Here is a 21,850-nt window from a genome sequence, read left to right as displayed (position 1 = left end):
AACATCTTCAGTGTGGTCCTTGTGATCCCAGCGTCTCTCCCGCTGACATCACTTCCGGGTGCCATGCATAGGAATTGATATCAGAGGGAAAGTCAACGGGGTCGCAAAGAGCACATTGAAGTTATTGTTGATCGTGGTGGTGAACAGCTAGAGGTACGGGGGAGGGAAGGGGACCACGGGGGGATCGGGGAGGGACCAGGGGGAACAGAGATGAAGGTGGAGAACTCTGCCGCAGGTGCCTCTCACCCTCACTAAGCCACTGAATCAGAAAGACAGTATTAGTGCCTTACTCTTTTTATATATAAACTTCATCATTTTTTCAGCTGTTAAGACTGAGCTACAGATCAACACGTTCATATTCTAACAAATTTAATATGTCTTGGAGGTATTTACTTATTTATTAAATTTTTCTATACCATTCTCCCAGGGGAGTTCAGAACGGTTTACATGAATTTATTCAGGTACTCAAGCATTTTTCCCTGTCCCGGTGGGCTCACAATCTACCTAATGTACCTGGGGCAATGGGGGAATTAAGTGACTTGCCCAGGGTCACAAGGAGCAGCGTGGGTTTGAATCCACAACCCAGGGTGCTGAGGCTGTAGCTTTAACCACTGCGCCACACACTCCCCTGGTATCTAAGAACATAAGAATTGCTATCTCCGGATCAGATCCTGGGTCCATCAAGTCCGGTGATCCGCACACACGGAGGCCCCACCAGGTCTACCCTGGCATAGTTTTAGTCCCCATATGACTGTATGCTTCTCAAGGGAGATGTGCATCTAATTTACCCTTACCCGTATCACTCTATGCCACTCTTAAGGAGATGTGCATCTAGTTTACCCTTAAATCCTAGAACGGCAGATTCTGCAATTACTTCCTCTGGGAGAGCATTCCAGGTGTCCACCACTCGCTGTGTGAAACAGAACTTCCTGATATTCGTCCTGGACCTGTCCCCCCTCAGCTTCAGTCTATGTCCTCTTGTCCGTGTCACATTAGACATTGTAAATAACTGCTTTCCCTGCTCCATTTTGTCGAATCCTTTCAGTATTTTGAAAGTCTCGATCAGATCCCCTCGCAGTCCAAGAAGTAAACTGTACATCAATTTATTAATAATCATACCATCATAACACTAGTCTTGACAGGGCACAAGGGTCTGCAACAGTATGATTCATGCTGCAAGAGAAACACTATCAACTTTACATGAGCACAGAGACACTCCTTATTAGGGAGGGGGAGGGAAAGATATTTTGTCTTATTGTAGTAATTTGGTAAGGGGGGGGAAATAATTGTTTTAAGTATAAATTGTATGTTTAATAATGTGTTTTATGAAATATTTATGTTCAGATAATTGTATTGCATTGTCAAAGTTTAAAAATCAATAAAGATTTATTAAAAAAAAAAAAAAAAGAAATGTTTTATCTTTATTCTCAATTATTTTATATATGTAATCTATTGGACTGATAACAATAGTAGTTGTGATGGGCTCCTGAAGTGATTCATGCCTTTATGCCATGTTGAGTCCTGGGTTATGATACATCAGTTTATTAATAAGCGTATTAACTTTTACTTCTTGGACTCTTCTGCTTATGTTAGAAGCACTATTTGTATTTTAGATGGGCATATTCTGACATTTAGACATGAATATTGCATACATGTCTAAATCCCTGTTTTAAAAGACATGGGGGAGGCCACTGCTTGTCCCGGATCGGTAGCATGGAATGTTGCTACTCCTTAGGTTTTGGCCAGGTACGAGGGACCTGGATTGACCACCATGAGAATGGGCTACTAGGTTTGATGGACCATTGGTCTGACCCAGTAAGGCTATTCTTATGTTCTTATGTCTAAATCTCAAAAAACATTCTTCTTGCAAGGGAATGTATTCTCCATTTCAGAAGGAGAATCAGATTAGCATCAGGATTTGCACTTGCTACCCGGGATATCTACAAGGGGCCGCTGAAAAGTTCTCAGCCAATCTAACAAAGTTGGGGCAGTCTCCATCAATGGCTATACACTTCCACTTTTTCATTCCATCAGAAAAATATGGAACAAAAAGAGTGAAAAATCACTGGACTAAGTGTATAGCACTTAATTGACAAGGAATATGAAGATGCCACTAGACCTAAGAGTGGGATGGGGGAAAAGTGATCACAGGAGATGGTGGAAAGAGAAGGGAACCACCACAGGAGGGGGGACATTTTGGTTGGGTATGGGGGAGGGAGTGGAGGGGAGTTTTGTTTATGGTTTCAGTTTCTGCTATAATTGAGCAGCCAAGTTCGGTCACAGATTCAGTTTCGGCAGAAACTGAAGATCCTGGGTTTGGTTGGACTCTACAGTTGTCATTCCTTAAGTTGTTTCTGGATTAAAGTGCTAGACAAATTTTTAAATATTGTATAGAAAAAATAAATCCCTTTAAAAATTAAGCTGATCTTACTAGGGGTTACAGATATTCTTCTGGATTTTTCTAGTGTGGTTGGTGTATATTGGAATAATATTCACAAAAAAATAAATAAATAGCTTCTTGAATAAGAGACCAGATTTCAGCTACTGGATGCTAGTAACATCATGACATTTAAAATGAGAGAATGGTTCTATGTTTGGAAAATCCCTTTGTAAAAATAGACCATTTTATGGGATAGATATGCAGCTTCTTTCTCTTTCCTGAAGATTTTAGGTAAGATCTCATGTCTCCTTGGGTGTGTTATATATAAGCTGGTCAGTGTGTTTGTATTCTTAATCTAATGACTGATATTAAGGTATGAAAATGTTACTGTATACTACAATGTGATTTTATTCTTTCTATAAAACATGAAATGGTAGCCTTTATTATCTATCTTAGAGGTAATGTTTGTGAGTTTTCAAGGGCACAGGTAGGGCCACATCTGACTTGGGAATGTATGCACTCTAAAAAGACAGTTATATCATCACGTCAAGATAATTCTTCTGTTGACTTAGTACAAGCCATCACCAACTGTCTGAAACTCATTTTTTTCCAGAACCAGTGCTTTTTACTACACAGCAGAAGTCATTTTTATATTAAAGTGAATTTCACTTCTGCATTCTCTCCTCTTTCTACCCTGGAGGATTGTGAAAATGTCCAGTCCCAATTTGAACCTGGTGACACTTCTGGGGAGCAGTTTGGCATACATAAGCGGCTATCTCTTTGGGATTCAGGAACATGCAATGGTGCATTCAACCTCCCTAGAGACTCTTATTCAGGTGTGTGTCACCATCTGCAGTTCTAATTTCTCTGTGTAGTCTTGAACATTTGTTAGAGGAAATTGTAATTTTACAGGAAGTTCTCTTAGAGCGTTCCAGTGTTGTATAATGTAAGTGTGTGAGCAAATGATAAGCAGGTAAATACTTAACTGGAACCTGATGTCTAATTGTGTGGAGACATTCCAATAATCATACAGCATTGTAGTATTTTATTATTAACATACACATGTACTGTATTTTTTGGTCTATAAGACGCACCTGACCATAAGATGCACCAATGTGTAGAGGAGGAAAAACCAAGAAAAAAAAATTTGGTTCAGAATTTTTTTTCCTTGGTTTTTCCTCTTCTGGTCTGATGGTAGGCAGCCCCCCCCCCCCCACTCCCCCACACCTTTTTTAAAAAATGCCGGTGGTCCAGTGCGGTCTTGGTAGGAGCTTTCTGCGCTCCTGCTGGACAGCTGCCTCCTTTGTTGCTGCAGAGTAGTGAATAATGCAGGAGTGTGAGCTTTTTGCTTCCTGCCTGGTCCCGTGCTACTCCATAAATGGCTGCCATCAGTTCTCATAATTCATGAGCTGCCTTCTGGAGCAGAGCTTCCCAAACCTGCCCTAGTGACCCTACAGCCAGTTGTTTTTTTCAGACTATCTACAATTATTATGCGTGACAATATATTTGCATATGTTGGAGATCCAGTGTATGTAATTATCTCATGCATATTTATTGTGGATAGTCTGAAGACCCAGCCTACTGTGGGGGTCACCAAAACAGCTTTGGGAAACCCTGCTCTAGAATCTAGGTCTGAACACTTGTATTTCGCTCAGAGGGATGAAAATAGAAGCTTGAGGTATATAAACTTAAGGTTTAGTTTAGTTTAGTTTGGTAGATGCAAAGGCCAACTTGACTTCTCTCAGGTTGCATTTTTGTCTGTAGGTGAGATTTGGGCTGCTGTATATTGGAACCTCCTTGGTGTTTGGACCCATTCTGGGCAAGAGCTGGAGACTCTATAAAGTGTTCACCCAGCGAGTACCTGACAAAAGAGTGGTGAGTGATCCCCACAAAAGTCCTTGTCAAAGTCCTTGTGTAAAGTCCTTGTCAAAAGTCCTTGTGTAGCGAGAGGCACGTCCTGTAGGCAATCAGTGGGCATCAACACCTATCCTTCCCTCTGGCCCTCTTCCCTTCTGGCACCTCCCACTGGTGTCTTAGGGCCCACCTGGAGGGCCTTCACACACATGCGGACATCAACATGATGATGTCATGCATATGCATGATGTCATCACAGTGAAATCCGCGCACTTCCAGGTGCCTCGAGCCATGGCCACCACCTTTAGTGTTCCACGGTTTGAGAAAGTTTGAGGGACACTGCTGTAGACACTGAAACAATGTAACTGCTTCTATTTCTATTGCAGTGTGGTGTCCACAAGACTTACTTTTGTCATTGCTTTGTTTCATTAGTGTATGTATGTGTGATTTTTAACCCAGTGAATATCACGTGTTGTTGGGCTAGGGTTACCAGATTTTCCCGAAGGAAAATACGGACCCATAGAATGCCCCCAAGCCCACTCTGTCTTGCCCCCAGGTCCACCCCAACCCCATCTCCCTGAATATGTTCATGCGTTGGGATGATATCTGCGCATGCACGGATATGACGCGATGATGTCATGTGTGACATCACGGCATTGCATCTGCGCATTCGCAGATGCCATCCCAATGTCAGAAGCTTTTCAAAACCTGGACAAAGTGCCGGGCTTTGAAAAGCCATCCAGACGTCTGATAACCTTATGTTGGTCTTCCAGCTCAATTAAACCAGGGCTGGGAAGACTCATTCTAAACCTACATTGACCATTCCTTTTTTTTTTACCTATTATTCTTTCGTTATTGCAGCAACTGTTCTCGACCAGGTTCCATGTACCATGGGCAATCTATTGTAGGCTGAAGAGGACTGTAAGCTAGATCAGTTTGACACATATGTTCTGCTGCTTCTGGGATAGAGAATGACATGGGGACAAATTTTTTTCCCATCCCCTTAACTTCACAAGCCTCGAACACTTACAATTTTAAACTGTTTGAGGCTTGTGCAGATGAGGACGGAGCTTGCAGGAATGGGAATGGGACAGAAAAATGAGTTCTAGTGGGGATGGAGAAAAATTTATCCCCGTGTCATTCTCTATTCTGGGAGTATCCATTTCACTGCTGGCTTCAGTAGAACAATGATGTTTGATGGTCTTCCTCTTTGTGGGTGATGGAGAGTTTGTGATATCACCATCTGCTCCACTGGATGTTACTAGACGAGCTCTCTTAAAAGATCTACTTGCTCCTGATTCACTGGGGTCTGAATCTACTGTAATCACTCTGGTGATAGACTTTCACCTTAACCATATATGAGCTTCCTTGACTTATAAGCTGGGGTTCCCCTTTCATTTTAGTAGATGTTTTTTTTAGATGGCCAAGCCACTCAAAATTTGAGGCCCAGGCTCACTAAATAAATTTCTAGGTCACTCATAAGCATTAATATCTTTAAGTATAGTTGTGCTTGTAAGGAAAACGCTGCACAGTGAGCTCCTAGAATGTAATGTTTTTTAAAAAAATCTGAACCAGTAGGAGTGAGTGATTTGTCCAGCCATTGCAACTGCATTTTGCTTATAAAAAGTCCATAGGCTAAAGTGATGGCACTGTGGTGCTTTTAGGTGATGAAACCTTGCAGCAGATGATAGGGCAGACAATGACAACAATAACATAGTCAAAGACTGATTCTCTATGACTGTGAAAAGATAACTGTATAATTCCAGTGTAATATGGATGGTATGATGAACCATAAGGTTATCCCTGTGTGCTCGCGAGCACCATGTAGAAAATGTCAATCATAGTTTTTCACTCTTCCTCCTCCCTGGGCTGTGCTGCCCCTCTCAGTTCTTCCTTCCGCATAAAGGTATCTTTCTGATCGACTCAGTTTATTTCTTTTTATTTTTACGGTGTCGTCGCAGATTTTTTTTTTTCTTTTGCAGTGCTAGAGTTCCCTCTGAGAAGGGTTTTCTCTGTCTGCTTGGAAAGGCACAGACTTTTTTCTGTCTGCAGGTATATCCTTCAGAGACCTATTCAGCCGGCCTGCTGATGAACTGTGCGGCTCAGGACTCCGTGCCCTCGGTACGTGATCGCTTCCTTGATTTGGTCAGGAGCTTGAGAGCAGGTTGTTAGGAGTTTGGTACAATTGGTCTAAATACAGTTTGTCTAATGACAATTGGTCTAAGAATACAGCTCGGCTAACAGATAATTGGTCTAATAGGACAAATGGTCCTAATGCAGTGGTCCCCAACCCTGTCCTGGAGGACCACTCACCAGTCGGGTTTTCGGTATAGCCCTAATGAATATGCATGGGGCAGCTCTGTATTCCTATCATCTTCATTACATGCAAATCTCTTTCATGCATATTCATTAGGGCTATCCTAAAACCGCTTCCGAGGCTACCATTTCCTGATAGATGCATAGTGTTATCCTCTGCATACATCGGTTGTGGAAAACAACCACCCATATCATTGAAGGCACATTTGACAAGGGGTGTGGCCTCCTCCTAGGCAGAATCGCAAGCATTCCTGCCCAAGGAGATTTGTAGATCAACAACTCGGACCACTCTGCATACTTTCACCAAATTCTGCAGAGGTGGATGTAGCAGCAAGGGAGGATGTTGCTTTCACCGCCTCAGTTCTGTGTGCAGGCTCATTAAGCCTACCCCACACTTTGGGGACTGTTTAGGTACACCCCTAAGGTTCAACATATCATCTTTATTGCACTGGAGAAAGAGATTAGGTTCTTACCTTTATAATATCTTTTCCAGCAGATAGGGATGGTATGCTGAACCACCCTATCAATTTTTGATGCACCTGCTTCCTGTTTCAATGCTTCAAGTTCAAGGGTCAGCTCCCTAGCTGAGTTTTTTCTGTCAGTCAGTCTTTAGGACTGGGAAGAATCTGTATATATAATTTTGAGGGGGAATGTTTGGACACCATAAATGTTAAGTCTTTATTGAAATTTATTAACCTTTCTTGAAAAGTTGTTGTACTTTGTTCCTCTCTAAACTTTGTTGTTATTTAACTACTTTTGAGCAGATCAGAAACGTATTTGGGGAGTTTCCCCATGTCCCTCTTTCTCCTGCCCTTTCATTAGGACTCTTGCCAGCTTTGGTACAACCTGAGGGGGCAGTCCTGCCCAAAGAGAAAGAGGAGGAGTAAAAATCTATGATTGACATATTCTGCACAGTGCTCACGAGCACGCATGGATAACCCTATGATTCAGCATACCATCCCTATCTACTGGAAAATATTTTATCAAGGTAAGAACCTAATCTCTTTATTTCTATATTTAAATCACCAGCAGCTGCTCCTTACATTTTTTTCACCAGACCTTTCAACTGTGCCCTTACCACTGTCCTCTATATATGTTACAAGCATATCCATGTTCTGTCAGGTCCTGATTTTCCCTGCCTCTGCTTGTAGGTTATCCCAGGCTTTGTCATCTCCTTATGATTATTCTGTGTTACAGATTATCAAAGACCTCCAGCTACTGGGGCTGGTGGCCCTGCTGGTCCTGGCCGATACACTTCTCCTCATGATCTGGGTTTTTTCTGATCCAATTCAGTGCATCAGGTCTCTGAACTCATCCATTCAGGTAAGGTAACAGCCATATAAAATGTTTTGTACCCAGTTCTTTCCATTGATTCAGTTCAGCTTAAACCATGTAAAGATGTTAGGAGTCTCTTTTGTACAACAAATTTTATTTTGAATAGCAAATTTCTTCTCTGATATGACTATCTTTTTCCTTTCGGAAAGTTAGGGCAGTTAGTTTTGTCTTAGCCCAGAAATATTTCTGATGTCTTATCTGTGCCCTCATGCTCAATCATGTTGGAATCAGAGGGAATACCCCTAAGAAGGATTCAATTTATCCAAAATACAGTACTTAGACTCCTAGATGGGGTCATCAAGTTCAGTCACATTACACTTTTACTAAACAACCAACCAACCAACACTGGTTAGCAATTATGTTTCAAATACATTTCAAAATTCTTTTAGTAATCCATCATGCACTTCATACTGGTCAGTTGCAGTACGTGGCTGTGCTACTGGCTCCTTTTATGTCTGTACGACCAATCAGGTCAATATTAGCAGACTCGTTATTCTTCCCATCCATAGGAGCCACCTTTTCAAAATACTGAGGGTGCTAAACCCAACAGAAATTACCCTTCCCTGGACATTGCACGGACCTTGCTCAGTATTGGGGGGGGGGGGCGGGTTAAGCACCCACAGAATTGGATCCTATGTTGTCAATCATCCCCTTTGATAGACTGCAGCCAGGCCTGCGTATCCTCCTTCACCTACATGGCTTTATTGTTAGGGAACAGACTCTCCTGAGATATCAGAGGTGATAGTAATGATCAGCATTATAAGAACTTTTTTTTTTTTAAAACAACTTTTCCTTTTATGCATTTAAAGGGCAATGATATAACTGGGTCCCTGCATTTCCATGCCACTTGAGCACGCAAATGTACAAAATACCAGCACTTTCGTAGATACAGGTGCACTCATGCACATAAGTGGTGACAGAGCTAGTAAGAGCTATTCTATAAGGGTGTGCACAAGCTGCATAGTGCATAAATAGAAGGGAGTGTTCATATGGGAGGGGCACGTAGCTTACAGAATACTGTCAATTACTGCACTCCTGCTCCATTTAGGTGACCACAGCACACCAGGTCTACGGCTGGTGTAACTTCAGTTGTGTACAAATAGGCACGCCAATGGCAGGTTACAATAGTAGTTTCTAATGGAATCTGGGTGCCCAGATACTGTTGTAGAATAGATTGTCATGGCACAGCACCCAAGACATCTAAAATGAGGCGCTCGCTTATGGAATTGCCCCCTTAGTGATTTACCACTGATTCTAAGTTTCCCCAGTCCATGGCCAATAGGCCAAGTCTCTCCTGTGCTGACGGGCAGAGAATGATTTTTTTTTTACAGTAGGTTTATCCATACCTTACTACCCTGCTTCCATCTTCTCCTCACTCCCTCACCCCCCCCCCCCCCCACCTCCGCCTCAGAAGGTATAAGCTGTTTAGGAAGTACACTTGTATTAAATTCCCTGTTGTGACTGTCACAGGTTGCTATGAGGTGTCTGTCCCTCCCTTGATGTTGCATACATATAATTTGATTGGCTAATTTTATAAGCAGCTATGCTGTCTACTGCCCGAAAGACGGTAAATCAAATATAATAAACCTTTAAACTATAATTCTAATTAATCCTACAAAGTGTTTAATATTATTGGGTGGAAAATTCCTCTCCTCCTGTCATCTCGCCCTCTGTTGAAAACAAATGGCAATAAAAGTGCTTTCCACATGCTTGTCAGGACTGATTTTTACAATGAGATCTTCAATACACGCTACACTTTCAGATGTGGCATTGCCCTTTAGCGTTTCATCAATGCAGAATTGCTTTTGTAATGGAAAGGGATAGCCACTGGAAAGCAAAGATTACTGTAAATGGAAACAGAATGCATTTTAAAACTGGGGATGGGGAAAGGTGTGGAAGGGCATAATCGAAAGGGACATCTAAGTCCGTTTTCGTCTAACTTGCAAGTTGTTCAAAGTAAAAAAACAGCCTAGGACGCATTTTCAAAAAATACAACCAAAATTTTTTTTCTTTCAAAAATCGTCTAATTATACATCCGGCAGATCTGATCGTCCAAGTCACTAAATCGTCCATCTTTATACCACATCGTCCAAGTCAAAAACGCCTAGAACAAGCCCTGTTGGACGTGGGAGGGGTCTACAAAGTGATGGACTGAACACCCAGACATGCCACCTAAATAGTGGGGTACCTTACAGGGTACTGCTGTGAACTTCACAAAAAGAGTGCCATGTCTTCTCTTCACTACAGCTCCCTTATGGGTCACGGTGAGCCCCCCCAAACCACCTCCAGAATCCCCTAGAACCACTTATCTACCACCCCAATAGCCCTTATGGCCGCAGAAGCCACTTATATGCCAGTATAAAAGGGTTTTGGGGTGTATAGGGGAATGCACATGTTTAAGTATCAATGCAGTGATTGCAGGGGCTTATGGGCATAGGTCCTCCTCTGTATGAGTTCCTAACCCACCCCAAGACGGCTTAAGCCGCCTCTGTGCTGGATGACTAGGCTTTCCTATACCAGGCTGCCAGGTGATGATGGTCTGGAGTCTGAATTTTAAAGGTGTGATTAATATTTTTATGGGGGGGGGGGGGTCGGTGAACACTGGGGTAGTATGTGGGGGTCTATGTTTGCAGTGCTTATCTGGTGACTTTAGGTGGTTTTTTGTGACTTAGACCAAGTTCCATCGACCCTGGGTTGTATAACTTTCAGTTATACATGCTGTACGACTAAGTCTAAGCTGGCCCACGTTCCCTAACTCCCACCCTCGACACTCCTGAAATGCCCCGTTTAGCTTTGGTTATTCAGCGGCACTGTGAAGGTCTTGGTCATTTTTTTGACTTATGATCGTCCAAGTGCCGACTTAGGCCGGTTTTTGGACATTTTTTTTCTTTCGATTATGAGTCCCTAAGTATATACCATTTAATCTTTAAAAAAATTTTTATTAGTTTTTGAAAATAAATACACATTCACACAATAACAGCAAGATTACATCAACTATGCAATAAACAGCAAGCTTAGATTGTCAAAATATAGCAACAATATACAATACAAAAAGTCCCCCCCCACCCCATCCCCCCAAACCCCAGAGATAATTTCCGTGACCACAGTCCACCCCTCCCCCCCCCCCCCCAACAGATCAGCATGGTTAAAAAGCAGTAGGGGACACTTAAAGATCATGCAAAATGTCCCCCAATTTTTTCCAAGTAGAACTGTGAAACACATAAGTAAAGCGATGTTTAGCCACAGCCATCTCCATCTTCCTCAAGGACAACAAACAATTAAGCCATTCATCATGTGTTGGAGCTAAATTGCTTTTCCAATGGTTCACTATTAAACATTTTGCCGCTGCCAGACCTAGGCAAAGGAGCTTAGTGAAGTGTATACCACTTAACCGTACAGCATTCATAAGGAAACCGAGCTTTTAAAATTTATTATTTTTTTTTCACAGTCTCATTTTCTGATCATTTTGTGTTGCTAATTAACCTCCCCTTATATCAGGGATCTCAAAGTCCCTCCTTGAGGGCCGCAATCCAGTCGGGTTTTCCGGATTTCCCCAATGAATATGCATCGAAAGCAGTGCATGCACATAGATCTCAAGCATATTCATTGGGGAAATCCTGAAAACCCGATTGGATTGCGGCCCTCAAGGAGAGACTTTGAGACCCCTGCCTTATATGAAGCTGTATTAGCATTTTTTTTATCACTGGCAGTAGCGGTAAAAGCTTCTGACGCTCATAGAATTTTTATGAACATCGGAGCTTTTATTTCCACAGCCGGCGATAAAAAACGCTAATGCAGCTTCATATAAGGGGGGAGGAGGGATAAAGTTCTTAATATTTCAGACACAGATTAATACTAAAACTTTTCCCTGCTGATATGCTAAATGTCCCGATGTAGTGGGAATTTTAATGAAACTTGGAATTTCACTGTAAGAGGATACTGCTATAAAAGATAACCAGTGGGACACTGTGATACTGTGATACCAGGCTATATAAAGGCCGATTTTTTTTAAATTAATTTATTTTTTGTTACATAGAACCTCTAAGTCTCTTGATCAGAATGTGCACAATTTCGCAAGTATTTTACCAAAGGGTCATCAAGCACAGAGCCTTTTGTAAACTATGTTTAAGGATACAGGGACATAAATGTGTAGTGTTAGCATGTCCCGCGGGAACAGTCATTTTAGGGCTCCTTTTACTAAGCTGTTTTAGGAAATAGGTGTAGCACACACCCTAACACAAGACTTTCCCATTCACCAAGCTCGTTTCTAGTGTGGCCATAAAATAGGCATATTCTATTTGTTGAATTTCTGGCCATGCACTAATGCAAGTTGTTAGATCAACTGAGTATAATAGAGGTACAATCGTATTCAATAGAGAAAAAAATATATTTGTAAACGTATTGTAAATAATAATAGCAGCAGAGATTCATTCACACCACAATGACAAAAAAGAACAGTTGACAAAAATCATAAAAAAACGGAGAAAACATAAACCTCAATTGTGGGCTGCCGGGACTACACAAGTGCCCTAAGCCCCCCACATCATCACGGGTTTATAAAAAAAACTCCGTACAAATATAAATCACTTTCATACTTTGAAGTATAATCTCAAAGGATTTTCAAAAGGTAAATATCAGAAGTTTCAAAATCTTTAGTGATTTAAATGACAACGTCCAAAAATGTCTTATAAACAAGTGATTAGGTCCCAAACTCACTATACTGTGGCAATCAGCTCAGCTGTAAGCAATTCAAAATGGTTAAGTAGCGTAGCTGTAAAACCCGAGTATCAAAATCTCTAAGAAAATCTATCACTCATCTGAAGGTGAAATCATTCTTCGTCCCGACAGAAAAGACTTTCTGTTTCGCTTGAAAACAGGCTACTTCAGGGGATCCATATTAAATAGGTTACTTCCACGCTTCTCAGCAACATAACGGAAGGCTGGCTTCTCTCAAAATGCAAACATCAGTGCATGGCTATTTTTTTTAAAAAAATAACACAAGAGCACTTAGCACCTCCTATATAAGAGGCATTAAGAGCTCCCGTGTTATGGATGTGCTGAATAGCGCTTCTACATCCATTCTCTGCTCCTGACAAGACCCTCCCCCCCAAAAGTTTAGAAATAAATACTGTGCATTTAGAATGTGCGAATAGCAAAACTAACGCCAAAGCCTTCAGCTCATCCTGTGTTAGGAAATGTTTCCTGCATTAAGCACATGTTAGCCCTAAACGCAGTTTAGTAAAAGGGTCCCTTAGTAATGCTCACATCAGTTTCTGTAGTTTGAAAATGATCCGCTCCCTTACATTACCTTTGGATTCTAAATCTATTAACATTCTTGTTCACTCTCTAGTCATTTTCAGCCTTGACTACTGTAATTCCCTCTATCAGGGAATTACACAGGAAGAAATCAGGAGACTTCATATAATTCAAAATACTGCAATAAAAATAATCTTTAACGCTAAAAAATTTGACCACGTAACACCGCTTCTGAAAAAATGCTCACCCATTTCCCATAGAATTACATTCAAGATTCTATTCCTTGCATTCAAAGTTCAAACCAACCATTCCCCTGCTTTTATGGATAAGCTTTTGATTCCCTACCTACGTCAAGAACTCTTAGATCATCACAACAATATCTTACAATTCCCTCCGTTAGATATCTATTCTATGACATGACCCATAAATCAATTTTTTTTCTGTCGTAGCGCCTTCCCTTTGGAACTCCCTCCCTATCACTTTAAGGCAAGAAACAAACCCTCATAATTTCAAATCTGACTTCAAAAACCTTTCTTTTTAAAGATGCGTATGAAGTTTAAATCCAGAGCTCAATCTTTTCTACCCTTGCACCTTATGTTTTATCCTTCCCCCTCTATTCTTTTTATTTAGGCAAAGTAACCCCTCCTTTTTCCCTTTTGTTTCATGTCTAGTCTTGACTTTTAAATATTTTAACCATTTACAGCATATCCCTTCTTTCTTTATTTTTTATATAAATTGTACTTTGTAAACCGCTTAGGAAGGTCAAGCAGTATATCAAGATTTAAAAAAAAGACTGGCATAACTCAGGAGTACAATGCTAATTTTACATCCTAAGCATTTTAGTGTTGGTGCTTCCATGTACAGTGGTGCCTCACACAACGAACGCCTCGCACAGCGAACGCTGCACACAACGAACTTCATGTCTTGATTCACACAACGAACTTCGTTTCACACAACGAACTTCGTTTCACACAACGAAGTCGCCCGAGCTGCCGATGTATTGCATCCTTCCGCGCAGGCACTGCACTTAACTGCCCTCTCTCACTGTATACAGTCGTCCTTTTAAGATAAACTCAATATTTTTATATATCATGAAGCAGGAAGGTGATTTCTGTTGAAATGAAACGGGAAATAATTAGAAGGAGTGAATGTGGGGTAAAACAGTGTGACCTCGTCAAAGAGTTTGGCCTCAGCAAGACCACCATTTTCACCATTTTGACAAATTTATCTTTTTTTATGCCATCTTAGCATATTTTATGCTGCAGAACGAATTATTTTTTTAACATGTATTGTTATGGGAAAACGCGTTTCACATAACGAACTTTTCGCATAACAAACTTGCTCCTGGAACGAATTAAGTTCGTTGTGTGAGGCACCACTGTATAAATGTTGAATTTTATAAAACTTGGATGGCAGGAGAAATCAGTTAAGAAACAAAGTTAAAAGGTGTTTTATTTTTTTTTTCAATTTGAAGATGCTTTCAGTCACAGTGTCGTAGTGAGGGAGGTGCCTGGTATCGCAGCAACGTGCGCCTCTCCATTCATCCCCGCTGCTTGAGCGCCCCTCCCCCCTGCGTACCTCTTGAAATGTTTGCCAGCATGAGCATCTTCTTTCGGCTGCTAGCCCCGGCCTCAGCGCCCTTCTAACGTCACATGACCAGGAAGTGACATCAGAAGGGAGCTGAGGTTGGAGCAAGCAGCAAGTGGAAGATGCTCATGCCAGTGAACATTTAAAGAGGTACACGAGGGGGGGAGTGTATAGGAGGAGAGGTGCCAGTGTCCCCCGTGAAGATGGTGCCTGGGTTGGTCTGCCCCCACCCCTATGTCACTGCTTTCAGACACCAGATAGGTAAGCAAAATAGTCCCCCCCCTGTCACTAATGTAAACTCCAGGTACAAAAGGGCAATTACCATTCAATTGCATCTACCAGCATCCAGATTTTTTTAATGTATGCATATCCTGTTGTTGAAAAATCAGAACTGCATGCGTACTTTATGAACCACCCAAAATATGCTTACATCCCTCCTTCAAAATTACATGCTGCAGTTCTAATTGTGTAAATAAAGGTTTTTCTGAAACTTATTTACATGTTTAAATGCCTTAAACTATGGCTGCATTTTGATTAAAGTTTTAATTATGATTAATTGATCAATTAAAAATTTAAATCACGATTAATCTTTCGATTAAAGGACCAAAACTCATTATAAAAAAGTTTTAGCACATAACGAGTTTTTGTGCTATTACCAGCTTAGCACAGCTTTTACTGGAAAGGTGAAATAGAAATTATTACATTAAAGTCATAAAATCAAGGTGATGCTACACTAATCACACCCATAAATCTTCCTCTGCTCACTATGATATATTCAAAACTATAAATATAGCAGAAGATATGGCAATGAATTTTTTTTAAAAAAGGAAGCAGATAAGAACAAATCCATCTCTTGAACGTTTTGTCGTGACTCCTTTTAAGTTTTAAGTAAAAGAAAAAGTGCAATAAAACAGTATTTGATCCCCTCCCCTCCCTATGCACAGTCCAGCATCTCTCATTCTCTGTCTTAACCCCTCTCCCCCCCCCCCCCCCATACCTTAAGCTGGTCTTCCTGAGGCCTGTTCAGAGCTTTCCCTCTGGCTCATCCACTCACGCGGAAACAGGAAGCTGCATCGGAAGGAGTAGGGTGGGTCTCTCTGGAGCTGACTGCAGGCAGCACATGTATATTGCTACACTGCTGGGGACCCGTGGAAGACCATCTCAGTGGACAAACCTCATCAAGCCATAAGAAATGCAGCTTTACAAAAATTCTTATTATTCTAAGTAAGGTCTCCTTTTATGAAGCTACGTTAGAGTTGTGGTTTTTTTTTTTAAATTCTAGGCTGCTGAGGTAAAACCTCCAATGAGCGTTGGAGTATTTACTGCAGTGGCCTGCAATTAAAAAAACCCTAACGCAGCTTCATAAAAGTGGCCTAAATGCCTACAATCTACTACAACAGGACAGAATAAACAATCCTACTATAACAAATTATAAAGTACTGAAAGCCTGAATAAATGTTTTTAGCTGTTTTTTTTTTGTTTTTTTTAAGTGGCTGTATCTGTCTTCAATCTGAGCTCAACTGAGAAGTCTATTCCCCTCAATTGGATCTGTAGTAGAAAATGAACAACTCTGTTTCAGTGAAATATACAGAAAAAATTTAATACAAAACAGCTACATAACCTTTGGAGTATAAGGCTCAATAAGTAACATAGTAGATGACGGCAGATAAAGACCCGAATGGCCCATCCAGTCTGCCCAACCTGATTCAATTAAAATTTTTTTAATTTTTTTCTTCTTAGCTATTTCTGGGCAAGAATCCAAAGCTCTACCCAGTACTATGCTTAGGTTCCAACTGCCAAAATCTCCATTAAAACCTACTCCAACCCATCTAAACCCTCCCAGCCATTGAAGCCCTCTCCAGCCCATCTTCCTCCAAACGGCCATATACAGACCGTGCATGTCTGCCTAGTACTGGCCTTAGTTCAATATTTAATATTATTTTCTAATTCTAGATCCTCTGTATTCATCCCACGCTTCTTTGAACTCAGTTACTGTTTTACTCTCCACCATCTCTCTTGGGAGCGCATTCCAGGCATTCACCACCCTCTCCGTAAAGTAGAATTTCCTAATATTGCTCTTGAATCTACCACCCCTCAACCTCAAATTATGTCCTCTGGTTTTACCATTTTCCTTTCTCTGGAAAAGATTTATTCTACGTTAATACCCTTTAAGTATTTGAACGTCTGAATCATATCTCCCATGTCTTTCCTTTTCTCTAGGGTTTACATATTCAGGGCTTCCAGTCTCTCCTCATACATCTCTGGCGCAAGCCTCCTATCCTTTTTGTCGCCCTCCTCTGGACCGCTTCAAGTCTTTTTATGTCCTTCGCCAGATACGGTCTCCAAAACTGAACACAACTGGCCCCAAGTGGGTCCTCACCAATGACCTGTACAGGGGCATCAACACCTTCTTCCTTCTTTTGGCTACGCATCTCTTTATACAGCCCAGCATCTTTCTGGCAGCAGCCACCGCCTTGTCACACTGGTTTTTCGCCTTTAAATCTTCAGACACTATCACCCCAAAGTCCCTCTCCCTGTCTGTGCATATCAGCTTCTCACCTCCCAGCATATATGGTTCCTTCCATTTATTAGATCCCCAAATGCATTACTCTGCATTTCTTTGCATTGAATTTTAGTTGCCAGGCATTAGACCATTCCTCTAACTTTTGCAGATCCTTTTTCATATTTTCCACTCCCTCTTCGGTGTCTACTCTGTAACAAATCTTGCTATCATCTGAAAAAAGGCACACTTTTTCTTCTAACCCTTCAGCAAAGTCACTCACAAACATAATGAACAGAATCGGCCCCAGCACCGAACCCTGAGAGACTCTACTACTCACCTTTCCTTCCTCAGAGAGACTTCCATTAACCACCACCTTCTGGCGTCTGTCAGACAACCAGTTTCTAATCCAGTTCACCGCTTTGGCTCCTAACTTCAGCCCTTCAAGTTTGTTCAACAGCCTCCTATGAGGAATCGTATCAAAGGCTTTGCTGAAATCTAAGTAAATTATATCTAGCATATGTCCTCGCTCCAGCTCTCTGGTCACCCAATCAAAAAATTCAATCAGGTTCGTTTGGCATGATTTACCTTTTGTAAAGCCATGTTACCTCGGATCCTGTAACCCATTAGATTCAAGGAAGTACACTATCCTTTCTTTCAGCAACACTTCCATTATTTTTTCCAACAACCAAGGTGAGGCTCACCGGCCTGTAGTTTCCCGCATCATCCCTGTGACTACTTTTGTGAATAGGAACCACATCTGCTCTCCTCCAATCCCCAGGAACCACTCCCGTCTCCAGAGATTTGTTAAACAAGTCTTTAATAGGACTTGCCAGAACCTCACTGAGCTCCCTTAGTATCCTGGGATGGACCCATCTGGTCCCATCGCTTTGTCCACCTTACATAAGAACATAAGAAATGCCTTCACTGGATCAGACCGAGGTCCATCAAGTCCGGCGATCGCTCTCGCGGCGGCCCGTTTAGGTTCTCTATTATGAAAACCTGAAATTACCATATCCCTCAATGATTTGCAAGAAGGTGTATATCCAACTTGTGTTGAAACCCCGAAGAGTAGTCTCCGCCACAACATCCTCAGGAAGAGAATTCTAAGCACCCACCACTCATTGTGAGAAACAGAACTTCCTGGCGTTCATTTTTCATTGCTCATAAACATTCTCCTCCGTGAACAGCACATAATCTACTCCATTTTCTCAATGTAACTTTGCCAGACAATCTCGGTCCATTTCCAGGATTTTCTTCTGTGAACACAGACAAGAAGTATTTGTTTAGCACATTTGCTTTCTTCCTCATCACTCTCCACATATCGGTTCCCAGCATCTTTTAGTTTAGCAATTCCATTTTTCATCTTCCTCCTTTCACTAATATATCTGAAAAAAAAATTTGTCTCCCTTTTTTACGTTTTTAGCCATTTGTTCATCCGCCTGTGCTTTTTTCCAGACGTATCTGTCTCTTGGCTTCTTTCAGTTTCACCCTGTAGTCCTTTCTGCACTCCTCTTCTTGGTTTTTTTTTTTTTTTTAAATATTTCATGAACACCAACTCTTTCGTCTTTATTTTCTCTGCCACTAGTTTGGAGAATCATATTGGCTTCCTTTTTCTCTTGTTTTTATTTATTTTCTTCACATAAAGGTCCATAGCCATTTTTATCACTCCTTTCAGCTTTGACCACTGTCTTTCCACTTCTCTTATGTCCTCCCATCCTAACAGCTCTTTCTTCAGGTACTCTCCCATTTCATTAAAGTCTGTACGTTTGAAATCTAGGACTTTAAGTATCGTGCGGCCGCTCTCTACTTTAGCCGTTATATCAAACCAAACCGTTTGATGATTACTACTTTCCAAGTGAGCACCCACTTGAACATTAGAGATACTCTCTCCATTTGTGAGGACCAGATCCAATATTGCTTTTTCCCCTCGTGGGTTCTGTCACCATTTGTCTGAGCAGAGCCTCTTGAAAGGCATCCACAATCTCCCTACTTCTTTCCGATTCCGTAGACAAAACATTCCAGTCTGCATCCGGCAGGTTGAAATCTCCCAACATATGTTACATCTTGATGATGAATACCATACTACACTGAAAACCATATTTTGTCGGAAACACTGCCATGAAGAAGAGATTCCTAGAGACATCCAAAAAGATTGTGAAAAGAGCAAAAGATCTGCATCAGATGAGGTCAACTCGAATAGAAGTGTCAAATGAGACAACTGAAGAATGGGATGTAAAAAAACTTCGACTCTGCATAAGAGATGTGAAGATCTAGAAGGATATTGGATTGTTAACATAGTGTCCTGAAAACAGGATAGGCCTATCTGAGGAATCTCAGAAGAGAGAAAATGTGACGCAAAAACCAAGGAGGTAAAACCTTCTTAGCATTGCAATGGAAATAAGGTTTATAAATCTTCAAGACAACGTTTAAATAATGGTTTTCAGTGTAGTGTTTAAATAATATGTAAGCCTTTAAGTAATAAAATCTTAAATGTAACTCTCAAAAATATTACTAACTAGTCTTTAAGCCCGTTACATTAACGGGTGCTAGAAAGCAGCCCCCTTTCCCTCTCCCCCTCCAGTTCCTCCCTGTCTCTCCGTAGCCCCCCTTCTGTCTTCCCCCCCTAAGCAAAATGATCTGCCTCCCAGCACACCCCTCCCCCCCGAAGCAGCTCCCTTTCCCTCTACCCTGCCAATTCCTCCCTGACAGTGTCTCCGTGGTCCCCCTTCTGTCTCCCCTCCCAAGCAAAGCTGTCTGCCTCCCAGCACACCCCTCCCCCCAAAGCAGACCCCTTTCCCTCTACCCCTCCAATTCCTCCCTGACTGTCTCTCCGTGGCCCCCCATTTTTTCTCCCCCCAAGCAAAGCTATCTACCTCCCAGCACACCCCTCCCCCCAAAGCAGACCCCTTTCCCTCTGGCCCTCCAGTTCCTCCCTGACTGTGTCTCCGTGGCCCCCCTTCTGTCTCCCCCCAAGCAAAGCTGTCTGCCTCCAAGCACACCCCTCCCCCAAAGCAGGCCCCTTCCTCTCCCGCTCCAGTTCCTCCCTGTCTCTCTGTGGTCCCCCTTCTGTCTCCCCCCCAAGCAAAGCTGTCTGCCTCCAAGCACAGCCCTTCCCCAAAGCAGGCCCCTTTCCCTCTCCAGCTCCAGTTCCTCCCTGTCTCTCCGTGGCCCCCCTTCTGTCTCCCCCCCAAGCAAAGCTGTGTGCCTCCAAGCACACCCTTACCCCAAAGCAGGCCCCTTTCCCTCTTCCTTCTTCCCAGTTCCTCCCTGTCCTCTTCGTGGCCCACGCGATTTTCCTCTTCTCGCGGTCTGGCCAGCTCCCCTAGTCCTTGCCACCCGCCGCCACCCCCCCTTCCTTTCCCGCGGTCGACAAACTCTTGCCTCCAGCAGCCGCTGCAGCACTGTAAACACGTTGCTTCGCGGCCTCTACTGCCCCGATTTGCTCTTCCATGTCCCTGATGACCGTCATCAGAGAAACGGAAAGAGCAAATGAAGGCAGTAGAGGCCGCAAAGCAGCGTGTTTACAGTGCTGCGGCTGGCTTGCTGGAGGCAAGAGTTTTGTCGACCGCGGGTAGGAAGGGAAGGGGGTGGCGGCGGCGGCAAAGGACTAAGGTAGCCGGCCAGACCGCGAGAAGGGTAGGCTGAGAGGAACCCGGGACCGTGGCAGAGGCTCGTTGCACAGTGTAAATACAGTTGCTCAGTGTGAGGCTTCCTTCGCTCTTCCGGGTCTGCATTCCGACTCCTCAACGCGCCAGCCTGAGCCGGCATAGGTGGTTGAGGGTGGAAGGTTGTGGTCGGAGTTGCTAGGCTGCAGCGGATGTGTGAGTTGCGAGTGTGGGGCCCTGCAGCGGCGCGAGGTGGAGACAGAGAGCAGGCTGTGGTGACGTTGTAGGCGCGCATGCGCACTCGTATTTTCCCGACGGACCAGGGAACACGTTTTTTTTAGTGCGCATGCGCGGCCTATCATTTTATTATATTAGATTAGTTCAACCAAACAAGATGAAGAGTAATATGATGGAAACATAATGTCCCAGTAAGTAGTTCAGCATTTTTTAGTCAGTTGGTCAGTATGTTTCTCAAACATTAGGTGTCGATCTAGAGTAACTCCCAAGATTTTGATGTGACTTGCTATCTCAAAATTTTGACCATTGAGTTGAATGGAGGTTTCCCTGAGTTTGTCGTTGGGTCTAGCAAAAAAGATCTTAGTTTTCTCAGGGTTGAGTTTCAATTTGGATGTTGCAGTCAAAATTGAAACTCAACCTGAGAAAACTAAAATCTTTCTTGCTAGCCCAATGACAAACTCAGGGAAACCTCCATTCAACTCAATGGTCAAAATTTCGAGAGAGAAAGTCACATCAAAATCTTGGGAATTACTCTAGACCAGACATGTCAAACTCTGGCCCGCGGGCCAAATCTGGCCTATGGTATATTAAAAATTGGCCCACCAGACATTGTAAATTTATAGTAAATCTGGCCCGCCGGCACAAACCGCTGCCGTCGCTGCTGCTCTTCACTTGCGTCTGCCTTTACCTTGTCTCCTCTTCAAAGCAGCCTGCTGTGGATCGCCGGCCAGCTGTAGCGAACCTCACAGGCCGCTGTCTACCTCGGTAGCACGTTCC

The 21,850-nt window shown here is 42.5% G+C and overlaps 1 protein-coding gene across 7 annotated transcripts in view; it reads left to right on the top strand.

Annotated features, from left to right (window-relative positions):
* GPR156 (G protein-coupled receptor 156) overlaps nt 1–21,850 on the top strand; it is a 121,228-nt gene that overhangs the window by 65,016 nt on the left and 34,362 nt on the right. For 6 of the 7 annotated variants that reach the window (XM_033940187.1, XM_033940185.1, XM_033940183.1 and 3 more), the window contains 3 exons: nt 3,081–3,216; nt 4,145–4,255; nt 7,748–7,873. In XM_033940187.1, coding sequence (XP_033796078.1) covers nt 3,091–3,216; nt 4,145–4,255; nt 7,748–7,873 — 363 coding nt within the window. In that variant the 5' untranslated portion in view covers nt 3,081–3,090. Of the gene's footprint in view, nt 1–2,993; nt 3,217–4,144; nt 4,256–7,747; nt 7,874–21,850 lie in introns of all 7 variants that reach the window. The other variant, XM_033940186.1, reaches the window with a different exon arrangement.

This window comes from Geotrypetes seraphini, chromosome 4 (genome assembly GCF_902459505.1).
Source record: "Geotrypetes seraphini chromosome 4, aGeoSer1.1, whole genome shotgun sequence".
In the NCBI taxonomy this organism is placed as follows: Eukaryota; Metazoa; Chordata; class Amphibia; order Gymnophiona; family Dermophiidae; genus Geotrypetes; species Geotrypetes seraphini.
This window is presented reverse-complemented; position numbering and strand designations above follow the sequence as displayed.